Source organism: Physeter macrocephalus, chromosome 2 (assembly GCF_002837175.3).
Source record: "Physeter macrocephalus isolate SW-GA chromosome 2, ASM283717v5, whole genome shotgun sequence".
NCBI classification, from domain to species: domain Eukaryota; kingdom Metazoa; phylum Chordata; class Mammalia; order Artiodactyla; family Physeteridae; genus Physeter; species Physeter macrocephalus.
The window spans coordinates 22494753-22519363 of record NC_041215.1 but is presented as its reverse complement, the minus strand read 5'-3'; the positions used below and the strand labels follow the sequence as shown (position 1 = coordinate 22519363).

Genomic DNA, 24611 nt, shown 5'->3' with positions numbered 1-24611 from the left:
AGCCCGCTGGGCGGCAGGGCACTGCAGGAACAGGCGCTCCCGAAGCCAGCGTGTCCCACGTGGCAGGACATGGCCCCAGCGCTGTGGGTAGGGCTCTCTGGTAGGTCCCGCGGGTCGGGAAATGAGGCGGGGAGTCCTGGGGGCGGCAGCACCCGCCTCCATTGGTCGCCACCATCACCAGACGGTGGAGGGACGGCTCTAAACCCTGTCCCATTGTCTTTCAGGACAAACACCACGATGCTGCTCATGAAATCATCGAGACCATCCGGTGAGTGTGGCACCTGCTGGGGCGGGGCCTCGGGGGCGGGGCCTCGGGGTGGGCCAGTCCTGAGTTCCCAGCAGCCCCCCAGCTGTGCGCTCCCCCATTCCTCCATGCTGATCTGCGTCAGCATCGTCAGCATCGAGGAGGCTTGGGAAGCGGGACTGTGGGGTCAGGGGGTCAAGTCCTCTGAGTGTGACCCAGGACAGGTCTTGGTGCTTCGTGAGCTGGCTTCCTGTGGAAGAGGCTGGAAATCCTGAGTGGCCAGCTTCCCGAGGGACCTCCTCCCCTTTCATCTCATCACCTTGCTTTAGTCTTCTCCCGTGGGGTTTGGTGTGACCTTTGGGTTTGGGCTGCTCTTCCCTCTGTGAACCTGCCCTGTGCTGTGCAGAGGAGGCCGGGTGCCCAGGAGGCTGACCCGGGCGAGATCTGGGAGGAGGGCTGCCTGCTGTGTTTCTAGTGGGCTGTCTCCTCGCGTGGGACCTGAGGGTCCGCGATGGCCTCCAAAGTGCCCTCGGGGGCCCATGTGCGGAATCCTGCGACCGCTCTTGGCTTTAGATGCTCCACGTGTGTGACCATGGCCCTGGCATCTCGCTGCATTGTTCCTTAAAATCCTTAGCTGTGTAGCACACGCCATTATATCCACTGGAACCTGGGGCGGACGGGCTGGCAGTGCCCCAAGCAGGAGTCAGGATGGGGGTCTGGGCTGTGATGTGAGGCCCCGTCCTGCCCCTGGTGGCTGAGTGGCCTCAGACTCCCTGAGATTGTTTTCTCTGCTCTTGGGACTGAGCAGGGCCTCCCGCGGGATTGTCTGGAAGACTGAGTGAAATCATGGGTGTGAGTCTCGCAGGGTGGGCTTGTCCAGGGGTGGTGCTGAGAATTTGGGATCTACTTTTTTTTGTTGTTAATGGTGTAATCTATCATAAAAATAATGGTTTATTTTTTTTAAAGACTGCTGGTTAGGAAGTGGGGCTGTGTGATTAGGCGGGGTGCGCTGAGTCGGCCAGCCTGGGTTCTCACCCACTCCCCGGAGCTGAGCGAGCTCTGGGGGCGGGTCGGCCTCCCCACCTGCTTCCTTTCTGCAGGGAGGGGGTGTCCCTGCAGTGCGGGGTGTCAGGACTGGGTTTGCAGTTGTCCAGCCAGGCCTGGTCCTCTCCCGGGTTGGTGGTGCCTGCCAGCCTCAGGCCTGCTCCTCATCTCACAGGCGACTTCACCTCCTTCCCTCGTGTCCCCGAAGGTGGGTTCTGTTCACTGGCAAAGACAGTAGTTACCTATTGTGTTTTTCCTCTTATTTTACTTTTTATCCTGGAGGATTTCCGACATGCCCAGAGGTAGGCAGTGGGTGTGATGAGCCACCCAGCCCAGCACTCGCTGACTCTCAGCTGCTTTTGTTTCACCTGTACCTCCATCCACTTTCCTCTTTTCCGTGTTAGGGTTTATTATGACACAGTCAAGGTGTGGTTGAAGTGCAGGAGACTGCACGTGTGGAAAGTGTACAGTGGCCGACGTGGATGCGTGGGTGTACCCATGTACCAGTGTACAGAGGAGTCACCCCGTGTTTCCCTGTGCCCTCTCTCGGCCACCTCTCCCTCCCTTCTGTCCCGGGCAGCCCAACCTGCTTTCTGCCGCTGTGGATTACTTTGCATTTTCTAGAATTTTACATTTTTAAAAAATGTAACAATAGTTTTTCCTTTTTATTCGTGAGGAGTGCATCATTGCAGGATGGACCACAGTTTGCTCATTCGTTTACCAGATAACAGACATGTTTGGGTGGATCTCGATTTTCGGCAATTGTAAATGAAGCTGTTGTAAGCATCCCGCAGAGGTTTTTGTGTGGACACATCTCCCTTCCTTCTTCGTAAATACCCGGGAGTGGGATTGCTGGGTTGTGCTTGAAGACAGGCTGCCAAGGTGTTTTCCAAAGGGGCCGCCCCACTTGACGCTGCAGGCAGCAGTGCAGGACCGCTCCCGTGGCTCCCGTTGTTGGCAGGTGATGTTCACTGGGTTGTTTTTGCTGGTCCTGTTCGAGTCGTGTGGTGGTATCATTGCGGTTTTAATGAGAGTTTTCCTAATAATTGATGACGTTCATCTTTTGCCTGGTTTTAAAAACTGGTTGTTTTTTAATTATTGAATTTTGAGCATTCTTTATCATTGTGATTTATCCTTTATCAGGTTTGTTTTTTTCTGGTCTGTGGCTTGTCTCTTCATGCTCATGACATTGTCTTTTAAAAAGCAGATATCTTAAATTTTGATAGAAGTCCAGTTTATCACCTTTTTTTTTTATAGTTTGTGGGTTTTTTGCATGCTAAGACGTGTTTGCCTAACTTAAGGTCACAAAGATTTTCTCCTATGTTTTCTGGAAGTTTTATAGTTTGGGTTTTACATTTACATCTTTTCATCCATTTTGAATAAATTTTTACATGTGGTGCAAAGTATGGGCTCAAGTTTATTGTTTTGCATGCCAGACGTCCAGTAGTTCCAGCAGCATTTGTTGATGAAACTGTCCTTTCTCTGTGGAATTTCCTTGTCACCCTTGTGAAGGATCAGTTGACAGTGTACCAGGTGGTTTATTTCTAGACTCTGTTCTGTGCCGCTGATCCATGGCTGTCTCCTTTGGGCAGTACAAAACCTTGATTACCACAGCTTTATGGTAAGCTTTGGAATCAGAGTCAATCCTCTATCTTTGTTCTTCTTTTGAAATGTTGCTTTGGTTATTCCATCTCCTTTGCATTTCCATGTAAATGTTAGAATCAGCTTGTTGATTTTTGCACAGTTTAGTTAGGAATTGAATCTGTAGGTCATCTTGGAGAGATTTGCCATCACTGTTGAGTCTTCCAATCCATGAACATGGTATACCTGTGCACTTACTTAGGTCTTTCAACATTTCTCTTGGCAGCTCTGGCATTGCAGTGTGGAGGTCTTGGACAACCTTTTGTTAGGTTTATTCTTAGCTCATTCATGCTTTTGGCACTACCATAAGTGGGATTGTGTGTTAAATTTTATGTTCTATTTGCCTTCTGCTAGTGGGTAAAAATACTGTTGATTTTTGTGTATTAACCATGACCTTGTGCTTAATTCATCAATCCTAGTGGTAGTTTTATAGATTTCCTGGGACTTGCTGTGGAAATAATTGTATCACCTGTAAGTGGGGACAGCATTACTTCTTCCTTTACAGGCTTCATGATTTCATTTCTTTTTCTGGACCTTATTGAATTGCCTTGGACCTTCAAGACTGTTTTGCAATGAAGTGGTGAAATCTGGTATTCTTGCCTTTTCCCTGATCCTGGTGGGAAAGATTTAGTCTTCCACCACTGAGGTGATGTTAGCTGTAGGTTCTTCACAGATGCCCACTATGAGTTTGAGGAATTCTCTACTATTCCTGGTGTTATTTTCCCTAGGTGTGACAGTGGCATCCACTTATGTTTAAAAAAAAAAAAGCTGTAATTATCACAGTTAAATACTGAAATATTTATGGATGAAAACGTCACGTGTGGTCTGCTTCCAAATAGTATGGAATGGGTGCAGAAAAAGCATTTGACAAAAAAGTGTTCCTGGTAAGAGCTCTGAGTACAGCAAGAGGCATGTGGCATCCACATGTCTTGCCATGATGACATTAACTTGGATCACGTGGTTGAGTTGGTGTCTTCCAGATTTCTCCAGTGTAAAGTTACTGTTTTCCCCTTTTTAATTAATGAAAATCGTGGGGGAAATATTGGGTTGGCCAAAAGGTTCATTCGGGTTTCTGAACGAACCTTTTGGCCAACCCAACACTTGGAGGCTGTGCAGATATCCTGTTTCTTCTTGGACTTTTGCTTCTGATTTTAGCATCCAGAGGTGGGTCTCACCTGCAAGGACTAGTTACTGGGGCATTTGAAAGATGCTTTTTTGGGGGGGGGGGCGTGCTGCGTGGCATGCGGGATTGTAGTCTGAACCCATGCCCCCTTCAGGGGCAGCGCAGAGTCTTAACCACTGGACCGCCAGGGAAGTCCCAAAAGGTGCTTTTCTGTTTCCGTCATTCTCCCCCCATTTATTAATTGGAACTCTTCTGTGAGGAAGGGCTGTTCCTCCGCAGGCATTGACTTCATTCTGTGGGTCATACCCCGCTGCTGCATTACTTGTTTTGCTCCTCAGGCTGTTCCTGTGCTGGCCTGGGGGGCTCTTTGGGTTTGTGCCCAGTCCCTTTGACTTGGCCCCGCCCACTCTGAGCACATCCTCACTTTCTGGAGCTGCCAGATGCTCCAGAGTCATCTTGAATTTGCTGTGTCCCAGCCCAAGAGTCGGCCACTGCTCCAGAGAGCTCTGGTTTTTCCCCTGGAGAAGAGTTTGTGCTGTTTTTTGTTTTTGTTTTTATTTTTAATTAATTAATTAGTTAATTTTTATTTTTGGCTGTGTTAGGTCTTCGTTGCTGCGCGCAGGCTTTCTCTAGTTACGGCGAGTGGGGGCTGCTCTTCATTGCGGTGCGCAGACTTCTCGTTGTAGTGGCCTCTCTTGTGGAGCATGGGCTCTAGGCGTGCGGGCTTCAGTAGTTGTAGCTTGCGGGCTCTAGAGCACAGGCTGAGTAGTTGTGGCGCACGGGCTTAGTTGCTCCGTGGCATGTGGGATCTTCCTAGACCAGGGCTCAAACCTGTGTCCCCTACATTGGTAGACAGATTCTTAACCGCTGCACCACCAGGGAAGCTCTGTGCTGTTTTTTGAGAATGGGTTGTTTGTCTTCTTACTGAGTTATAGGAATTCTTAACATATTCCGACTGAGTGCCTAGTGAGATAACGTATTATGCATAGTGTGGCTGATTGCAGCTTTAATGGTATCTTGATGAGTGGAAGTTTTTAACTTATCAATTTATTCTTTGATGGTGGGTCATCTGGGTCATATCCAGGAAATCTTTGCCTGCAGAGTCATGCAGTTATTCTCCTGTTTTCTTCAGGAAGCTCTGTGGTTTTAGCCTTTACATCCAGGTTTAATATCGATTGTGAATTAATCTTTGTTTATGTCTGATGAGGGTTTGTGTTTATGGGGGTCAAATTTTTTTTTCCATTCAACATTCGATCGTTCTGGTCTCATTTGTTGAAAAGATGTTCCTGTCCCCATCAAATTGCCTTGGTGCTTTTGTCAAAAATCAGCTGTTAAAATTTAGTCTATCTGTGGATTCCATGTCCTGTACCATTGATCTGTTTGTTCACCTCTCTGCCAATACCACACTCTTGGTTACGGTAGCTTTACATTAAGTCTCAAATTAAGGCAGTGTGAATCTTGCAACAGTGCTGTTATTTTTGAAGACTATTTTGGCTATTCTAGATTCTCTGCCTTTTTATGTCAGTTTGAGAATCAGCTTGTCTGTTACTCAGAAGAAAGCCTACTGGACTTTTTTATAGGAAATATTTTGCAGTTCAGTTTGAGGAGGAGATTTAACAATATTTAGTCTTGTATTCCATGAGCATTGTTTGTTTTTATATTTACTATTATGTTGTCTTTAATTTTTCTCAGTGATGTTTTGTTGTTTTCAACGTAGAGGTCTTGAAAATTTTTTCATTAAGATAATCCCTAAGTATTTACGTTTCAATGTTGTTTTTTTTGTTTTTGTTTTTATTTATTTATTTATTTATTTATTTTTGGCTTCGTTGGGTCTACATTGCTGCACGCAGGCTATCGCTAGTTGTGGCGAGCAGGGGCTACTCTTCACTGCGGCATGGGGGCTTCTCATTTGCGGTGGCTTCTCTTTTTGTGGAGCACGGACTCTAGGTGCGCGGGCTTCAGTAGTTGTGGCTCGCAGGCTCAGTAGTTGCGGAACGCAGGCTCTAGGGCGCGTGAGCTTCAGTAGTTGTGGTGCACAGGCTTAGTTGCTCCGTAGCATGTGGGATCTTCAGTAGTTGCAGCACACAGGCTTAGTTGCTCCACGGCATGTGGGATCTTCCCAGACGAGGGCTCGAACCCATGTCCCCTGCATTGACAGGTGAATTCTTAACCACTGTGCCACCAGGGAAGTCCTGTACCATGTTTTTAGATTCCACAAGAAAGCATGGATATATGTATATGTATAACTGATTTACTTTGCTTTACAGCAGAAACTAACACAACATTGTAAATCAACTATACTCCAATAAAAATTAATTTTTAAAAATTTATCATTTCTTTAGAATAAGTACGAGGATTATTTGGTACAAAAGTGAGAAGCAATTTCTTCTACAAGTCCAAATAAGGTACCTGTGGTTAAGTAACACATGTTTCAGCATCATCCTTACCACAGAGACAGTGATTTCTGCAGAATTTTTGCTTATGCTCTTAGAGGCAAGTTATTTAGCATCTCTGCCTCAGGTTTCCTATTTTCAAAAGGGGAATAACATGGCCTAGCTGCTCTGCGGCATGTGGGATCTTCCCGACCAGGGCACGAACCCGCGTCCCCCGCATCGGCAGGCAGACTCAACCACTGCGCCACCAGGGAAGCCCGGCAGGTGGGTTTTTAACCACTGGGCCACCAGGGAAGTCCACGTTTTAATGTTATTTTAAGTAACATATAAAATTGTTCCCTTGGGCTTCCCTGCTGGCGCAGTGGTTAAGAATCCTCCTGGCAATGCAGGGGACACAGGTTCGAGCCCTGGTCCGGGAAGATCCCACATGCCGCGGAGCAGCTAAGCCCGTGCGCCGCAACTACTGAGTCTGCTGCGCTCTAGAGCCTGCGAGCCACAACTACAGAGTCCGCCTGCCACAACTACTGAAGCCCACGTGCCTAGAGCCCGTGCTCCGCAACAAGAGAAGCCACTGCAATGAAAAGCCCGTGCACCGCAACAAAGAGTAGCCCCCGCTCACTGCAACTAGGAGAAAGCCTGCGTGCAGCAATGAAGACCCAACACAGCCAAAAATAAATAAATAAACTTATTTTTTTAAAAAAATTGTTCCTTTTTAAAATTCTTTGTTGCTGGTATTTATAAATATAGTTGACCTTTGTCCTGTGATCTTACTGAATTCGTATGAGTTCTGGTAGGTCCTCTGTAAATTCCTTAGGATGGTCTCTGTATTGAGTCGTGTGTGTGAGTAGGGACAGTTTTGCATCTTCCTTCCTGGCCTTTATGCTGTGCATTCCTTTTTCCTGCCTTGTGGTGCTGTCCAGGACCTGTGGTAGAAGGCTGAAGGTCCCTGCCCATCCCATCCTTGGGGAGCGCAGATTCGCACCGCCAGCTTGGTGCTGGCTGTGGGGGCCCTTGCCTTCTGTGCTAGGGGCCTCCCAAGGGAAAGCAGGTGTGCTGGACAAGAGCTCGCCAGCGGTGAAGGCGCTCACCCTGAAGGCCCAGGTGGAGAGGCTCTGATGACCATGGGGGCAGTGACTCTAGGGGCCCTTGGGTCTGAGGGAGCCGGGGGCTGGGGGAGATGACACACGGAAGCCAGCACTGTTCAGCTGCCCTGGTGACTGTGATCTTGGGCGGGTCTCACAGGGAGGGGAGCCAGACCCCTGACGTGGGAGCACCGGCCACCAGTGGCTAGGGCCGGTGTGTGTGTTTGGAGGGGCCTGGGGTCTGCACGATGGAGAAAACTACCTGCTGCTGGGTGAGGCAGTCTCGCTGGATGACACAGGGACCCGGGCAGGCACAAGAGAGCCGGCTCTCCTTCCTCTCCAGGCCTGTGGTCTCCTTGTGCCCCTCCTGGCAGAGCCCCAGGCAGCAGCGGGCTTGTTGCTGAGAGACAGCAGCTCCACCACGACCCCATGCCCTTCATCAGGTGGAGGGTGGCTCTTGCCATTTCTGGTTTCCTGAAAGTTTTTATGTGAATAGGAATTGAATTTCATCGTGTACGTTTTCTGCATCTGTTGAGGCGATCGTATGACTTTTTTTCTCTTTTATTCTCTTAATGAGGTAAATTACAGTGACTAGTTTGTTTTTGTCTTTGTTTTTATTTTGGCCGTGCCACACGACACGTGGGATCTTAGTTTCCCAACCTGGGATTGAACCCGTACCCCCTGCAGTGGAAGCGCAGAGTCTTAACTACTGGACCACCCGGAAAGTCCCTATAGTGACTAGTTTTAGCATGTTAAACAACTTTTCATTCCTGGGATAAACTCTACTTGAATAAGATATATTGCTGACTTCAGTTTACTAATATTTCGAAAGGATTTTTGTGTCTGTGTTTTGTGAGGGATACTGGTCTGTAGATTTCCTTCCTCGTGATGACTTTATCTTTACAAGGCTTTGTCTTTCTCTGGTTTTGCTGTCAGGGTACCGTTGGCCTCTTAAAGCTGAAAAGGATTAGTGTTACTTCTCCAGTGATTCATAGAATTCACCAGCGAAGCTACCTGGGCTTGGAGTTTCTTTGTGGGAGGTATTTGATTAGGAAGTCACGTTCTGTAATAGGTATAGGGCTATTCAAATGTTCTGTTTCTTCTTCTGTCAGTTTTGGTAATTTGTGTCTTTCAGGGAATTTGTTCATTTCTCCCAAGTTGTTGAGTTTATTGACATGCCGTTTTTCATAATATCCCTTATTTTCCTTTTATTCTCTGTAAGTTCTGTAGTGATGACTCCTCTTTCACAACTTTTCTCAAGATTGTATCAGGATCCAATCAGGGTTACACCTTGGGATTGGTGGATATATTTTTGTCTTGCAGTCTGCAGGTTCCCCCTCCCATCTCTTTTTTTCCCTTGCAGTGTTTTTTTGTTTTTGTTTTTTGGGATCTTAGTTCCCCAACCAGGCATTGAACCCAGGCCCTTGGAAGTGAAAGCTCTGAGTGCTAACCACTGGCCTGGCCCACCAGGGAATTCCTTCAGTGTGTTTGTTGAAGAAGCCCCGTTGTTTGTCTTAGGATTAGTTAATTCTTCAAATAATAGTTGCCTTTCATTTCTGGTGGATACATTGCTTTTCAGGCTCCCTGATTTGAGCTGATTTGGTTTCCTAGACCCTGTAACACATTGAGTCCATTTAGCTCCCAATGGACAATATTGTTGGAACTTGAAGCAAGGTAATACTTCTGTAATTCATAAGGACAGCATCATTGTAATGACGGCATTGTAAACTTCACAGCTTTTGTTTTGAAGTAACACCTTCCTTCACTCTTTCACATTTTGAGTTGGATAGCAGGGTGTTTTGTTTTTGTATTTGTAAACAGTGTTTAAGAACAGTGTTGAGAGTAAAAAATAGAGCACTAATACTAGTTTTCTTTGTGTTTCAGGTGGGTCTGTGAAGAAATCCCAGATCTCAAGCTTGCTATGGAGAATTATGTTTTAATCGACTACGACACCAAAAGGTAAGCCGGGTTCTGCCTGGGCTGCGTCTCCACTTGGGACTCAGCGGGCTCAGCGTGTGTGGACACAGCCTATAATTAGATCTTCCTCGATGCTGCAGGCTGATGGGAAAGTTCCTTTTAGAGTTTCCTTTCAGAGCCAGCATTGAGTTATTTTGGTAGGAAATGTTTATCCAATATTGGCAGAGGCTGTCAGAGTGAGGACATAATTGGAAACTGCACGTTGCAGCAACTGGGATTGGTGTGTGTGTGAAACTACCCCAAGTTAGGAGTCACTCTTCACGGCAGGCAGCTGCCAGCGCCAGCGGCCTGGCCTGGGGAGCCTTGGTCCCTGCCCAGCTCTGGTCAAGGTCTCACTTGGCTTTGGCCACATCTAGCAGTTTCCTACAGCCACATCCTGGGTCTCCAAGGAGAGTCCTGTGGGTGGGGAAGGGCGAGGCCATGTCTGGAATGCCTGCCTGGAATTTTTTTTGTTTTTCTTTGAGAAATGCTCCTGCCTGTCTCCATCCTTGGCAGGCTCGAGGTGGCATGCAGGCTCGGGCTTAGGTAGCTGCTCGTGGCAGAGAACGCGGCCCCGAGGCACCCTCAGGCCCCGCACAGGCCCTGCTGCCAGGCCTGCTCACGTGGGCTCACTTCCGCGTTTGGAGGACTTGTGGTCCTGGCCGGCCTTCCCAGCCTCAGTCAGCCCCTGGTCCCACCCCTTTGCCTCCCCTCCTCCCCGTTCAGTCATCAGCACTTGCTGTTGTGACAAGAGGCCACCTGTGCTGGCCCCTCGTCCAGAGCAGCCAGACCCCCACAGCGTCGGCACGGGTGGCCGCACGGGCTCGGGTGGCCAGCGCATCCGTGGGTCCTGACCCCTGATGAGGACGCCTCCTGCCCCTGGGGTGAGGGCGCCTGTAGCCGCTGACCTTGAATGATGGTCTCGAGGTTCGTGCAGCTCACATCTCATGACGGTTGAGTGCCATGGGCCTGGCCTAGAGCAGCTGGGGTGCTAAAAGGCGCTTTTGGTGCGGGGTGCTTGCAGGTGGGGGTTTGGTGTTCTTCCCTCCGTGTTCAGCTGGTTGAGGAAAGACTGGAAGGACGTGGGGCTGGGAGAGGGCAGGGGGCAGTCTGACGGCGCCCACCCCAGAGATCCGTGCGACCTCAGGGTCTGTGACAGCAGGGCCGGCACAGAGGGCCGAGCTCCTCTGTCGGGTGGATCCCGGCAGGGATCAGGGTGCCCAGGTTCCCCTGAGCTTCCGTGTTGCTCATCCTCCCAGGAAAAGGTCTCTTCCAGGGTGTCGCCAGAGGCTTTGAAGGAGGTGTAGAAGTCAGAACACAGGGAAGTGAGGTTGTGAACTAGTGTGTTGTTTTCTCCCTGAGGCCCGCGTAGGAAGACAGGAGCTGGAGATGGACTGGCCATCGCGTCCACCCTTCCATTTCGAAGAGTGGGTGCCTGGGGCCAGGGACAGGCGTGTCACTCACAGACACTGCACTCGGGTGGCTGCTGGGCCATGCTCCCTGGGACCCCACGGCCCAGTGCTGGGCTGGACCCCTCGCGCCTGTGCACGTGGTTAGCTTCCCTGGAATGTGGGTTTCCTGCCTTGTTGCGGCGTGTCAGCCTGTTCCCAGCGTGTTGGAGCCGCGTATCCCTCTCTGTGTGTCTGTGTGTGAGTTTCACAGGCTTCAGCCGCGCCTGCTCTTTCCTGCTCGAGATCTCTGGCTTTTCAGCTGCAGCTGCCATTCTAGGAAACTGAACTTGCCATATGGTTACAGGTCCCAGTTGAATTCTTTTACTTCTGTTAGGAAGGAAGGAAGGTGCACTTAAATTCCCAGAGCCCTTCCAGGGCCAGGGTCGAGGGCCGGGGGGTCTCGAAGATGCAGGTGGGGAGGGGCTGCGGGGGGTTCTCCCTGCACCCCCGTGTGCGTCCTTGGGTTCCCCTGGGTCCTGGTGTCTCACTGGGGAGCAGCTGTCTTGCTGCCCTGCCTGTAGGGGGTGTTGGACGAGCCCCCAAGTGACAGCCCCTCCCCTGTGCAGCGCAGATACCAGGCACAGCCCCTCACTGTGGGTGTCGGGCAGGTCATCCTCCGCGGGGCCATCCGAGGCAGCCCCCGCCCCATCTCTCAATGCCAGTGGTGACAACCACAAATGGCCCCAGATACCGCTCCGGGGGTACCCCTGGGTTAGGGGATTCCGTTGAAAACTCATTCCCTTGGTGTTTGGGAGAACCTAGTCTTCTTAAAAACTCCCGACAACTCCCTTGTTAGGTGTCTAACACAGGCTGCTTATATCTGTGAGAGTGTCAGAAACTTAAAACAGGTGTAGTAAACAGAAGTGATGTCGGCATGAGAGGGGAGGTCCTGACCCTACTCTGCAGAGCCAGGGTGTCGGCCGTCATCCCCTTCCAACCGACCAGCAGAGCCGGAGCCCTTTCTGCCTGCGCGTGGCCCTCGGTGCCCTGGCTGTCCCCCCGCCCACTCAAGTTAGGCCGAGGGGTAAACATGGAGGCTCCCCCCGCCCCACACCCTCCCGGCTAGGACAGGGAAGGGGCGGCCCAGCCCTGGGGCGGTGGGACTTCGTTGCATCCACGGGTTGGGGGTGAGGCGGCCTTGGTCCCGCCCGCCTCTCTCTGCGGCCTTTCCTCACCCAAAGCCTGCAGGGCGCTGCTGCCCGAGGCTTTGACCCGTGAGCCGACCCCTCCGCACTGGTCTTGAGGCCCCATGATGCCCCTGGACCTCTGCCCCCTCCCACGAGGCCCGGTGGCTTATTCCGAGCTCGGCAGCGGCCAGCAGCTATCCCCTGCCTCTTTCAGCTTCGAAAGCATGCAGAGGCTCTGTGACAAGTACAACCGTGCCATCGACAGCATCCACCAGCTGGTATGTGGTCTTCACCCGCCCCTCGGGCCCGCCTCCTCCTCTGGGCCCACGCTGTGCTTCAGGACCCCATTGCCTGTCGAGTCGCCTGGGTGCTTCAACCTGGCGCCTGAGGCCCTGGGAGTGCAGAGCCTGCAGCACCCCAGGGCGTTGGACCGTGCAGTGGGGAGGGGGTGGGGAACCACAGCCGCTGTGACGCAGACGGTTGGGACTGAGCCGGCCTCGTTACTTCCGAAGGGGTCCCGGGCCCTGGGGTGCCCGCGGGGGCCACGGCAGGCGGGCGGGTGACGGGGAGCCTTCCTGGGGCTTCTCTGTCCTTCACCCACCCCTCGGGTGCTCTGGGCGTTGGGACAGACCAGCTAGGAGAGGGGAGCTATGCTGGGGAGTTCACACTGCTTGGGTCCAGGGGTGCACATGTGTGCACGCGTACCCCCGCACGGGTACATGCATGCATGCAGGTTCATACTACACACATCCACACACAGGCTCACACACACGCTCCCGCACACATGCATCACCATTGGGGGCAGTGGCACGGCTGGCGGGGCGGGGCCCAGGTGGACCGACTGGCGCCCCCTGTGCCGCAGTGGAAGGGCACCACACAGCCCATGAAGCTGAACACGCGGCCGTCCACGGGGCTCCTGCGCCACATCCTGCAGCAGGTCTACAACCACTCGGTGACCGACCCCGAGAAACTCAACAACTACGAGCCCTTCTCCCCGGAGGTATACGGGGAGACCTCCTTCGACCTGGTCGCCCAGATGATCGACGAGATCAAGATGACCGAGGACGACCTGTTTGTGGACCTGGGTAGCGGTGAGTGTGGGCCATGCCCCTGTGCCCGCTGGGAGGGGTCCGGGGCAAGTACTAGGCAGTGGGGGGGGGGCCCGACCCTGCAGTCCCGAGTCAGCACACCCCTCTCCCCACCTGGCAGGCCGCAAATCAAGCCCGCCTTTCCGGTGCCCAGAAACCTGCCCCTTCACTCCTGCTAAGCCAGCCTGAGAAGGTCTGTGGGCTCCGCTCAGCCGCCAGCGCTGAGCTGCGGCTCTGCTTCCCGCCCCCCGCTCCCCCAACCCCCGTGCCTGCTCCTGCTGAGAGGAGAGCCCTGCTCCCTGGCCTCGTGGCCGCACTCCCTCCTGCTCCCTCCTGGGCGTACTCCTGGCTCTTGGCCCACAGGTGGGCCCAGGGACCACCGAGGTGGACCAGCCCCCACCTTGCTGGCGGTCCCTCCCCACTTCGCGCACTCACCAGCCCAAGCGGCCCCCCTACTTGCTCACAGGGCGTCCTTCTGCACAGATGCACACGTGGCACTCCATGCTGCCTGAGTAAGCATTGGGCTGACTGGTTCCTGGTGGGACCCATGAGGTCACGGGCTGACGGGGGCGCTGTCTGGCATGTCGTTGGGCGGCTCCATCAGGAACCCCCAGCACAGCCCGCTGGGGCATCTCTGCCATCCCATGTGACCTGCTCACAGACCCGAAAGTCCCGTCTCAGCCGGGCAGGGGCCCTGCAGATGGGGCGAAGATGGCTTCTTTCGTGGTGTCATCAGCAGTTTAAGTCCTTTTTAAGTGTACGACTCATATTTTAATAAGAATGCACGTACTTCAAAGGTCATTTCTCTAAAAGCCTGTAAAACTCCCCTAGTGTCAAAAGGCTTATGATTTCTGAGAAGCGCCAGCCTCCTCAGGCCGAGCTCTCCACACCTTCCCCCTGTCCCCTGGGAGGGACCGCACATCCTCTCCCCTGTTTACCCCGCCGTTTCTGAATAGAGGTTTGTTTTCATCATTGGAGTACATTCTATTCAAATTGGGAAATCAAGGGGCTCCTGACACTTTATTTAAAGTGCAACTGATCTAAGTTCAAGGAGAGACCATTTAAAAAGCTTCCTTTTGTCGTGAAGGCTAAATGCCCGCAGACTCCGCCTACATCCTGCTGGTGTGTGCGGCGCGGGGCTCTCCCGCCCCTCTCTGAGCCCATTTCAGACTCGGCTGAGGATGCGAGCTGGCTGTGTAGTGGAACCGTGGTGTGTCCAGGGCGGGCGGGAGCCTTCCCGAGGGGTTCCTGGGTCTCGCATAGCTGGGTCTGTGTCTGGACAGTTAATGCCACGTGGGGCCGTGGACCAAGGACGGATTCTGGTTGGGGGGCCGTGGAGTGTTGTCCTTGGATGATGAAGTGGAACCCAGATGGCTGTCCCCTGATGGCGGCTCAGCCCACGGCCTGAGGCATTTGAACACATTCTGTGACCTCGGAGAGCTCTCGGGCACCTTCGCTGAGAGACCGTGGCCTCTGCCTGGTGACCTTGTGGCCATCGCCCTGGTGGCTGGGGTGTGGCCCCTGTCACAGGGCACATCTGACACCTGCTGCTGTCTCTCTCCCTCTCTCTCTCTCTCTCTCTCTCTGAAGGAGTGGGCCAGGTTGTGCTGCAGGTCGCCGCGGCTACCAACTGCAAACATCACTATGGTGTCGAGAAAGCTGACATCCCGGCCAAGTACGCGGAGGTGAGCGCTTCTGGGCCCCGGGCATGGTTGCATCTGTCACTTTTCTTTCTAACCTTGGTTTGTGGTGGCCTGTGGGGCAAGGGCGTGGCCTGTGCCAGGGGTCAAGGGGAGGGGAGTTCCCCCAGCGCCGTGGGGTCAGTTAGCGTCATCCTTGTGCCAGCGTCTGCCTGGGGGGCGGCAGGGTCTGGGGAGAGCACACGTCTGAGCGGTGTCGTCCCCACAGGAACGTGTTTAGAGTTGTGGTTCGCACGCCCGCTGACTTGGGTTCCCTGCGGTCGGAAGCCTTTGCCAGGAACCCCGGAGCGGGCGGGCAAGGGGAGGGAAGGGGGCTTGGGGAGCCGTGGGTGCCATCCCGGCTGCCTGGTTCCTGACGGACTGTCTGGTTCGGCTCCCTTGCAGACCATGGACCGAGAGTTCAGGAAGTGGATGAAATGGTATGGAAAAAAGCATGCAGAATACACAGTGAGTGCCACCGCTCCATGCCCCGTGGCTGCTGGTGCAGTGCCTGCCCTGAGCCTCCGCCCCCGGGGGCGGGGGCAGCTCCCCCACCCAGAGCCCCCTCCCCACCGCTTTCCACCCTCTGCCGGCCACTCTCATCCTCCCTCCTGGGGGTCCTTGCGGGCGCTCAGAGAACAGAGGTGGCCCACGTGGCGTTTCTCTTCCGCAGCCCCCCAGGCACCGGCAAGGCCTCGGAGCACCGGCTCTTTCAGAGGCAGCGCCCCTCCCAGGTCGGCAAGTGGGGGCGGCAGGGTGCGGGCGAGGCGGCCTCTGCCCCGTCCGCGGGCCGGCTGAGGGCATCTTTCTCCTGCTTGCCCCCCGCAGCAGCGTGGGGCCCAGCGGATGAGTCCCCCGGCTGTCCCGGTGCCGCCTGCCCCTCTGCCCCTCACTCAGCATCGCTCAGCCCGGCCTTTCGACGCCGAGGTTCCTCGGGTCTCGCTCCTGGATCCTGGACGCTCTGGCCTCTCTCTCTGCTCCTCCTACCCAGGGTGTCCGCGTCCGCATCCTCGGCTCGAGTGCGTTTCTGTGCTCAAGGCTTCATCAGTCTTTCTGCCAGGTTTCGGTTGCCTGTGGACGCAGGGCCGCCATGCAGCCACCATCCCCCTGGGACGCTGCTGGGGCATCGCGGGGGCGGGGTCTGCAACCGGATCTTCACCACACCCACCACTTCCCATCTCACGCCCCCCAGGTCACTTAGACCCCAGCTGGCTGTGACGTGGTCCTGATGCCCCCTCCCGGACTTCCTTGCCGTGCTCGCTGCTCTCCCTGCGCCGTCCGGCGGGCAGGGTTGTGGGGCCAGAGTCAGCGTCCCCGTCGCCTCGGGGACCCAGAGTGGGTCACGTAATTGTAGGTGGGAGGCAGATGGGGGCGCAGGAGAGGGGGCTCCAGGCTCTTAGAACAGCCTAGCCATTTCTCCTTTCATGGGTCGTGCTTTCGGTGTTGTGTTTAAAAGCCAAGCCTCAGCTCACCTAGATTTACGTTCACGGTATCGTATAGGAGTTCTGTGGCTGTGCGTTTTGCCTGTAGGTTTGTGGTTTCTTTCTGGTTACTTCTTTTGGAGGGCGTGAGGTCTGCGTCTACATTCATTTCTCCGTGTGCAGACATCCAGCTGCTCCGCCCCATCTACTGCAGGGCTGCCTCTCTCTGTTGAGCCGTCTTTGTTGATTCGTCCGAGGCCAGCGGCCGCTCTGCTCTGCTCCGTCCCACGTTCTCCCCGTGTGCTCTCTCAGTGGCACCGCAGTGTCTTGACAGCTGCGTCTTCGTGAGAGTCAGTCCTGAACCGCGTGGCATCGGGCCTCCAGCCTCGTTCTCCTCCTTCAGTGAGGTGCTGGCCACACTGGGGGGTTTGCACTTGACTTCTGTCTGCGCTGTGCTGACGTACAGCCATACATTCATCCTGCAACCTTCCTGTAGTTGCTGTATTAGTTCCAGGGTTGTCGTCGTTGTTGTTGATTCTTTTGGATTTTCTACATAGACGATAACATCACCTTTGAACAAAGGCAGTTTTACGTCTTCCTTCCCAATCTGTACCCTTTCCTTTTCTTGTCTTATTGCATTAGCCGGGGCTTCTAGTATGGTGTTGAAGAGCAGGGATGAGAGGGCACATCCTTGCCTTGCCCCGGATCTTAACAGGAAAGCCTCGAGCTTCTCACCATGGGTGTGATGTTAGCTTTCAATTTTTTTGTGGATGTTCTTTTTAAAGTTGACGAAGTTCACCTCTGTTCTTATTTTTCTTCTGAAAATCTTGATTGTGAATGGGTATTGGGTTTTGTTAAAGCTGCTTTTGCATTGTGTGATTTTCTTTTTTGGCCTGTTGAGGGGACAGAGTACAAAGGTTGATGTACTTCCACGCCCGGCGTAAATCCCACCTGGCCCTGGGGTATACCTCCTATTATGTTGAGGGTATTTGCAGCCAAGAGGGATGCTGGTCTGTAGTTTTCCTTTCTCGTGATGCCTGACCTTGGCATCAGGGTGCTGTGACCTCGTGGTGTGAGCTCGGCCGTGCCCTCTCTGCTTCTGCTCTGCTCTTCTTGGACCAGGACTTGCACATCTACGGGCTGGGCCCAGCTCCCCTCCCCTTTTTCCTGGTGGGATTTCATGTGCGATTCTCTCCCCTCAGTGAAAAGCAAGAGGTGTATCCTCTGGCCTCCTGTGTCCCTCCTGCATCTGAAGTCCTCTGGTGTTCATTGCTCAGGCTGAGGGCAGTCAGTCCAGATGGTTTCTGTTTCCAGGAAACTTCTTCTTGCCCAGTCCCTTAGATCCACCGGCATGCTGCTAAGAGTTCCTAGATGGTTTACCGTTTTCCTAAGACCTCGTGACCTCCTAAAACATAGGTTTTTAAATTTAAGAAGTGCCTCCTGCTTCTGGTGAGAGGGCCAAGCAGTTCAGTCCCGTAGCGTAGAAGTCTGCATTGACGCAGGTCCCAGGGATGCCCCGATGGATCTGCGGGCAGCCTTCGCTGCTTTATTCGGAGTGTGGTTCTAGCTGCTGGTACAATCCCCGCGGCTGGAGGGAGAGGCGGGGGTGAGGCTGGTGGGCTGCCCGCCCCGGCGGGTCACCTCTCCTCCCTTCCTCCCCTCGTCACCTTTGGGCGGCAGCACCTGGCCTGGTGGGTGTTTGGGGGTCAGTGGCACGTCAGCTGGCTCATTGGCGGGGCTCCCTGTGTGTAAACCTTCTTGCTCTTTGACCTTGTGAGGTCCAGGGCACTTGTCAGTTGCCCTTGCTCTGTGGCCTCGCGAGGTGGCTGCGAGCAGAACTCGGCTCAGAGGACTCTTGGTCACGGCCTTGGCGGCCGTGTCCGGGGCGGCAGCCAGCTGTGCCTCTGGCGTCCACGTGGCCCTGCTCCAGGAGGGTGTGGCGACAGTCCCTGCCCAACGCCTGGATTTGGCAGGAGCTTGCCGGCTGGGTCTGGAAAGGTGCCCCCACTGCGGCTGTCTGTGGCTGGGAGCAGGTGCCCTGGTTGGCGGGCAGGGTCCTGCCTCTGTCACTTAGTAACTGAGCGGGGAAACGAAGCCAGCAGGAAGGAGCCTCCGAGCCCAGTGTGTTTCCTGGCGTCTGAGCCGCCTCTTCGGTCCCTGCCTGGCCCTGCAGCCCACAGCTCTCCTCCCGTCAGAGCCCCTGGGCCCTCCCTACGCCCGGCTTCTGCCTACGTCTGTCACACCTCAGGGCGCCCCCTCTGCCTGGCGACAGCCGGGTGACCCCATGCTGTCGGCCCCTGGCAGTGGGCTTGGCACACAGGTTTCCCGTGCTTGGGGCGGTGGCAGCCTCACAGAAGTGCCGTGTGGGAAGGTGCCCCCGGCCAGGTCCCTGGGCAGGCGGTGGCAGCCCCTGTGCCTGTGTGGGCTGGGGTCCGTTTTCTCTTATGCCCGTGTGCGTTTCTCCACACTGGAGGTCTTGGTTACCTTGGGGCCAGTCACGGGTCCTTGGTGGGGGTGACATCTTCCTGCCACGGTTAACTCGGGCACACTGGCCCCAGCAACACAGAGCCGACTCGGCCAGTCTGTATCAAGAGGCGAATGGCGGCGGAGCCGGGACAGTGGCTGTTTTCTTGCCTTGAACGTGAGGCCACAACAGAGCAGTGGCGCTGTGGCTTGAAACGGTGTGGCTTGGATGGGTGAGCCCCCGTGGAGAGAGAAGCCGCATCAGGACGAGCCTGTGGGACCCCAGGACTCAGCAGACGTCGTCCTCACATTGTGGTTTATTCAGAGACAGGACGGAGCCAAACCAGCAGAGGGAAGAGGCGTAGGGTGGGCCCAGGGGACCAGGCGCAAGCTTCCAGACTCCGTAGGACGTGCTTCACTCCCCCAAACGAGACGTGACAGCACGAGCGAGGTGCGGGCCCCAGGGAGGCTCACGAGACCCAGTGCCCGGGGGCTGTGGTCTGCTCTCTTGGCCACAGAGACCGAGCCCAGGGTTCTCACTGGGGGCCGGTCAGCCGAGACCCCAGACTCCGGGAGGAGAGCAGGTGCCCGTGTGGACCCCGTGTTTTCCCAGAGAGTGTGTGCACAGGGAGCCCCCGAGGTCTGGTTCCAGACACCGAGCGGCCTTCCCAGGACACGGCCTCAGGCCTGCAGCTTGAGCTTTTTCCTGTGCGGCATCATAAGGACTTTGGACTTGGGTCAGTGCCCCGAGCCTGCTGGGCTGCGCGCAGGGAACCGTGGCAGCCTCACAAGGGGAGAGGACCCAGCGAGCAGACGCGGACGTCCGGGACGCAGACCTCCCACGGCACCCGGGTGTTTTAGGACAGCCGTCTCCCTTCTGCCCTGTGGGGCTCGGCCCCTCGTGTCCCTGGGTGCCTCCTGTGTGCTGCAGCCACTCTGCCTGGGCGCCGTGGCACTCACGGGCTCCTGCGCTTGGGGTCTCCCCTCCTGCCCGTCCCAAGACAGGCTCAGGGGCCAGCCCTGCCGGGCGGCGCTGTCCCATCACCACCTGGAGGGCCTCCGGTCACCTGGTGGCTTGTGGGATGCAGACGGGGGCCGCCAGCAGCCACCTCCACCCTCCCCCAGAGACGCTCTGTCTGTGGGTCCGCCTGTCCTGGACGTTTCCCATCAGTGGAATCACACCCTGTGCGTCCTTCTGAGTCTGGCTTCTCTCACTGAGCGTCGTGTTCTCAGGGGTTGCAGCGAGTGTCGGGGCTTCACCCCTTTTTATATCTGGGTGATGCCCCCGTGTGTGGAGGGACCACAGGGTGTTTATCTGTTCCCGTTCATGACGGACATGTGGGTCCCCACCTCTGCTGCTGTGGACAGGGGTGTGCAGGTTTTCCTGTGGAGGTCTGTTTTCACTTCTCTGGGGTGGACACCCAGGAGTGGGATGATAGCCTTTTTTTGAAGAATTACAAAGCCAGATTTCTTGGTTTGTTAAATGGTACAGTTCTGGGCAGTTAGGTTCATAAGGTCTGAGTTGTCTCAGGCAGACTTTGGCCTTGAGGCACAATGAGATTAGTCGGCTAGCAAAGATAGTGGTCAGAGCAGTGCCGAGGGCGGAGGGCGAGGGCGTAAGGACAGCCCTGCTGCCCCAGAGACGGGCGAGGTGGTGCAGGAGAGCTGCGCCCTCGCTGCGTGTGCTCTGTCCAGCACGACCGCCTCGGGGCGCCCCCTGCTGGCCCTGCATGGGCATGGCGTGGTCTCGGCCTCTCCCCGCCATCCCCTGGTGGGAGCCTGGCCCCAACGCCACCGCCCCTCCGCGGCCTCCCCACTCAGGGCCTCTGCTCATTCCATCTCTTCTTTGGGGGGCAGGCGGGGGTGGGGTGCAGAGGTGAGCGAGACCTCTGAGTGATGGGCTGTCCCTCTTTTCTCCTTTCAGCTGGAGAGAGGAGATTTCCTCTCGGAGGAGTGGAGAGAGCGGATCGCCAACACGAGGTACGGCGGGGCCAGAGTGAGGCTGCGAGGGCCGCGGGGGCCTGCTGGGCGGGGCAGGATGGCGCGGGGTGGCGCAGCTCCCCCTCCCCGGGTCGCTCCCCCTCCCCGGGTCGCTCCCCATCCCCGGGTCGCTCCCCCTCCCCGGGGGCACCCCAGCAGGCGGGGCCGGAGAGTGTGGGCAGGGCCCGGGTTCAGTGCAGGTTCCTGCTGTCGGGCCTCCCCGGGATGGACGGTAGCGCCGTGGCAAGCAGTCTCCAGGCTGACACCGCCGCGTGTCCTGAGCTTGCCGGCAGTGGCTCCTTCCCTTGTCCTGCCCAGGCCTGGGGCTGGGGAGCGGGCTGGACCCCGCGCTCGCGCACCTGGCGGCAGCAGTGGCAGCACCTGTGGAGCGCGAGACGCTCGTGTGGCTCAGTGGGGGTGGCCGGGCCTCGGTGACTGCGGGGCGGGTGTGTCACTCCCAGCTGTCTGGTGGGGGGCGGGTCACACCATTTCCCTTCGACCTCATGGTCTGGCCTCCGCCTGCCTTCTGCATGTGCTCGCTGCACGGCGCCCCGAGGCCCCACCACTGGGTTCTGTGCGGGCAGGTAGGAAACAGGCGTCCCTCGTTCACAAAGGCCTGTCCTTGTCTCGCTCTCCCGTGAGAATGTCTCACCTGATTTGGGCACGCCATCCCCCTTTTCTTGAGGGGACCGTGCTGACCCCGTGGGTGTCCCCATCAGACGGGGTTTGGGGGCTCTGGAGCAGCTGCCGTGGGGGCCTCTCCCGTCGGGGGCCCTAACCAGCAGCTGTGGCCCGGCGAGGAAGAGCTCGCCCAGAGCACCGTGAGGCCCTGAGGCCAGGCTTTGCCGGGGCCCCCAGACGGTGCCCCCAAGACGGCGAGCGCCCTAGGCGCTCTGCTTCCTGTTGGGGGTGTCCCCGCCCTGACCAGCTCCTCTGCGCTCAGGGGTCTTCATCCTGGCTTCCGCGGGCCTCAGGGAGCTTCCTTGTTTTCTCTCGGGTGACTCTAGTTCAGGCAGCCCAGGGTCTGTCCTGGCTTATCCCCTCTCCCCACCTTGGCCACCTTGAGGCCCTGGCATGCAGCCTCCCCAGGCTCCGTCCCAGAGCAGGGACCCCTCCAGGCCGGCTCCACTCCCTGTCGGAGCCTCCCCAGCTTGCCGCTCTCATCAGGGCTCTGCCCGTCGGCCCCAACCTGAACCGTACTGCATCTGGCTTTCTTTCCAAGCGGTCAGCAGCGAGAGAGCTTGGCTTACACCTTCAGTGCTTCTCCTGCTGCCTGTGTCCGTCCTCGCCCCGGTCAGATCTTCCGTTACTGTCCTAGTACCGAGATTCCAGACAAGTGGCATGGAACGGCAGACAGCTCGCTGCTCTCCCTCATGTTCAGATGGAGAAGGGATCCCTGGTGGGGGTCCTCCACGGGGGCAGGAGCCGGCGGGCAGAGGAGGGGACAGGTTGGGGGCCTGTGCGGGCAGCAGCCTCCCACCACCCGGTGGGCGTTTTCAGGCAGCGCTTCCTCAGGCCGTCGGGTGCCAGAGAACGTCTGAGAAACGGGAGAGGATGGGCCAGGCCCTGCCTCGGAAGAACTTGGCGCTGGGCCCTCGGGTGGTGGTGCGGTTTGATGGGTCTATGCTGCTTTCCTGCCTGGGTGTCCTTGCACCTCTCTGCTCAGGTGGCGCTTGAGCTGCCCGCTTTCCAACCCCGGGGCACCGGAGGGGCAGGTGGGCAGCCCGTTGCCCTGGGCCCGTGTCCGTGTGTGCCTTACCAAGGAAGCCGGCAGTCTGCTTGTCGCGGTGTCCGTGTTCACGGCACCCAGGGTGGCAGTCACAGCCTGTGGGCCCTGGCACCCGTCCCCAGGCCGGGCGGAGGTGGTGCGGGCAGAGCTGGCGGCAGAGGCGGTAGGCGTCATAGGCGCCGCGGCTCTGTACATGTGTGCAAGTAGAACCTCCTTTCACTCAACTGGAATATTATTTTGCAGTGTTATATTTGTGAATAACTTTGCCTTTGGTCCTGAGGTGGATCACCAGCTGAAGGAGCGGTTCGCAAACATGAAGGAAGGTAACGAACTCCCCTTCCCTGCCCTGTGCGTCCCGCGTCTGCGTCTGCTCGGGGCTGTGTAGCTGTGGCCCTGATCACAGGTGGTGGGGTCCTGACTGGCATCATCGGGTTTGGCCCTGGTGGAAAGGCCTCAGGCAGGGGGTCCTGTTCATCGTGGTTCTTACTGTCACCTAGGTTGTGGGCTGGTGCCTTGCAGCTCAGTGCGTGGCGTAGAATAGACCCGACGCCTCCCACGCTCAGGCCCCAGCTTGCAGCCCGCCGGAAGGACTGGGGCGGGGGCCAGGTTAGCAAGGGAGCTGCAGACTGTCTGGTTCGTTCGCGGAGACAGGGAGTGACTTCTTAGTTCGGGGACATCCTGCCTTCTCCTAAAGGATTCTTCACTGTGTATGGGAAATTGAAACTTGATTGGGTGTCCCCATGTGATCTGGAACCCTAACCTGGGGGCGCTGAGGGCACGGGGGTTCCCCTGGCCGGCCCCTGCGGCCTTTGCCGGCCGGGCCTTTCCCGTACTTGGACCCGGGCTGCCTGGCCAGCGCCGCCCCCGCTGCTTCCCCTTCCCCTTCCCCCTCAGTCCCCGGGCCAGTCGAGACCCGGACGCGGGAGGGGACCTCACCTTTCTTGTGTCCAAGTCTCGGAAGTGCTGCCAGAACTGCTCAGCACAGCTCTGGAAGGAGAAGGTCACGGGGCGAAGCTGAAAGCTGAGTCTCTGTTCTCAAGTCAGGGTCCATTTAGCATGTAGGAGGGGCGTGTTCTCCCGTGCTTATGAAAGCGTTTAGACTCACAGGTTACCTTGATGCTTTTGTGGAGTGAGTGCTGTTGGCATCTGGCCAGAGCCTTGTACGGGGGAGGTCTCGACAGGCCACGAAGAGTCCGGGAGGGAAGTGCCAAGGCTGAGCGCTTGGGACGACGGGAGCTCCTGGTGTCTGAGCGGACTCTCCCCTCCTCAGGAACGGGGTTGTTTGGTCTTCTTGTGTCCCGAGCTCCTCCCTCTGGCGTGGTGAGCCTGAGCAGGGTGGTCCCCAAGTGAGATCCCTCCAGGCCACTGAAGGTGCAGGGAGGGAGCCGCGTCGAGGTCTCGGCTTAGCCGCCAGGGTGTGTCGCGCCCACCCAGGCCCAGCAGCACACATGAGGTGTCCCTTAGCTGTACCCGGGGCATCCTCGTGCACATGGGGCATCAGACCAATGTGGACATCTGGGCGGGAGCCTTCTAAACAGCTGGGAGCTGACCAGTTTCTTTGAACCTAGTTTGTGTTCTTGTGCCCGCCCCTGGGTCCCACGGTGAGTTGGTCTCAGGCTCAGCGTGGGAGAGCAGGTCCGGTGTGTTCCAGGAAGAGGGGACGGAGGAGTGCCTGCTTCTTCAGGCTGTCCTCCCCAGTCCGTCTCCCTCAGAAAGCTGGGCGCTTTCTGTCCCAGCACCATCGATGGTCCTGACAAGCAGGGCAGCAGCTGGGGGACCCAGGGAGGGCCCGCGTTTCCCCTTGTCCTGTGCCCTCGCGCCTGCTTCTCACCTGCTGCTTTGTTTCTTCCCCGTGGGGAGGCCGGTAGCTTCCCGTGTGTGGTGAACACTCGGGATGACAGCGGCTCCGACTGTGCCCTGTGACGCGCTCTGCTCCAGGAGCGTGGGGGTCATGCCACCGCTGGTGGAGTCGCGGGCTTCTTTCCCTGGACGCCCAGTTGCACACGGCCGGGCTCTGGTCCTCGTCCAGGGGCTGTCGCCATCCGTGTGAGAGCTGCAGCCTCAGGTGCCCATCCTTCTCGGGGTCCTCCTGGCAGGACGGGACCGGTCTCCCGGGCCCCCCGTGGGCTATGACCTCAGCGTGAGGTCGGATATGCCGCCCCGCGTGCCCACGGCCCCGCTGGGCTCTGC

At 56.7% G+C, this 24611-nt stretch overlaps 1 protein-coding gene across 13 annotated transcripts in view; it reads left to right on the top strand.

Moving 5' to 3' along the window:
- Positions 1–24611, top strand: part of DOT1L (DOT1 like histone lysine methyltransferase) — a 57990-nt gene that overhangs the window by 12709 nt on the left and 20670 nt on the right. For 5 of the 13 annotated variants that reach the window (XM_055081582.1, XM_055081584.1, XM_055081575.1 and 2 more), the window contains exons 2-10: positions 225–268; positions 9412–9486; positions 12276–12339; positions 12924–13152; positions 14740–14834; positions 15234–15268; positions 15502–15847; positions 20637–20692; positions 22665–22744. In XM_055081582.1, the coding sequence (XP_054937557.1) occupies positions 225–268; positions 9412–9486; positions 12276–12339; positions 12924–13152; positions 14740–14834; positions 15234–15268; positions 15502–15847; positions 20637–20692; positions 22665–22744 (1024 nt within the window). Of the gene's footprint in view, positions 1–224; positions 269–9411; positions 9487–9995; positions 10411–12275; positions 12340–12923; positions 13153–14738; positions 14835–15233; positions 15297–15501; positions 15848–20636; positions 20693–22664; positions 22745–24611 lie in introns of those variants that run through there. The other 8 variants (XM_028500810.2, XM_024134406.3, XM_028500757.2 and 5 more) reach the window with 7 other exon arrangements.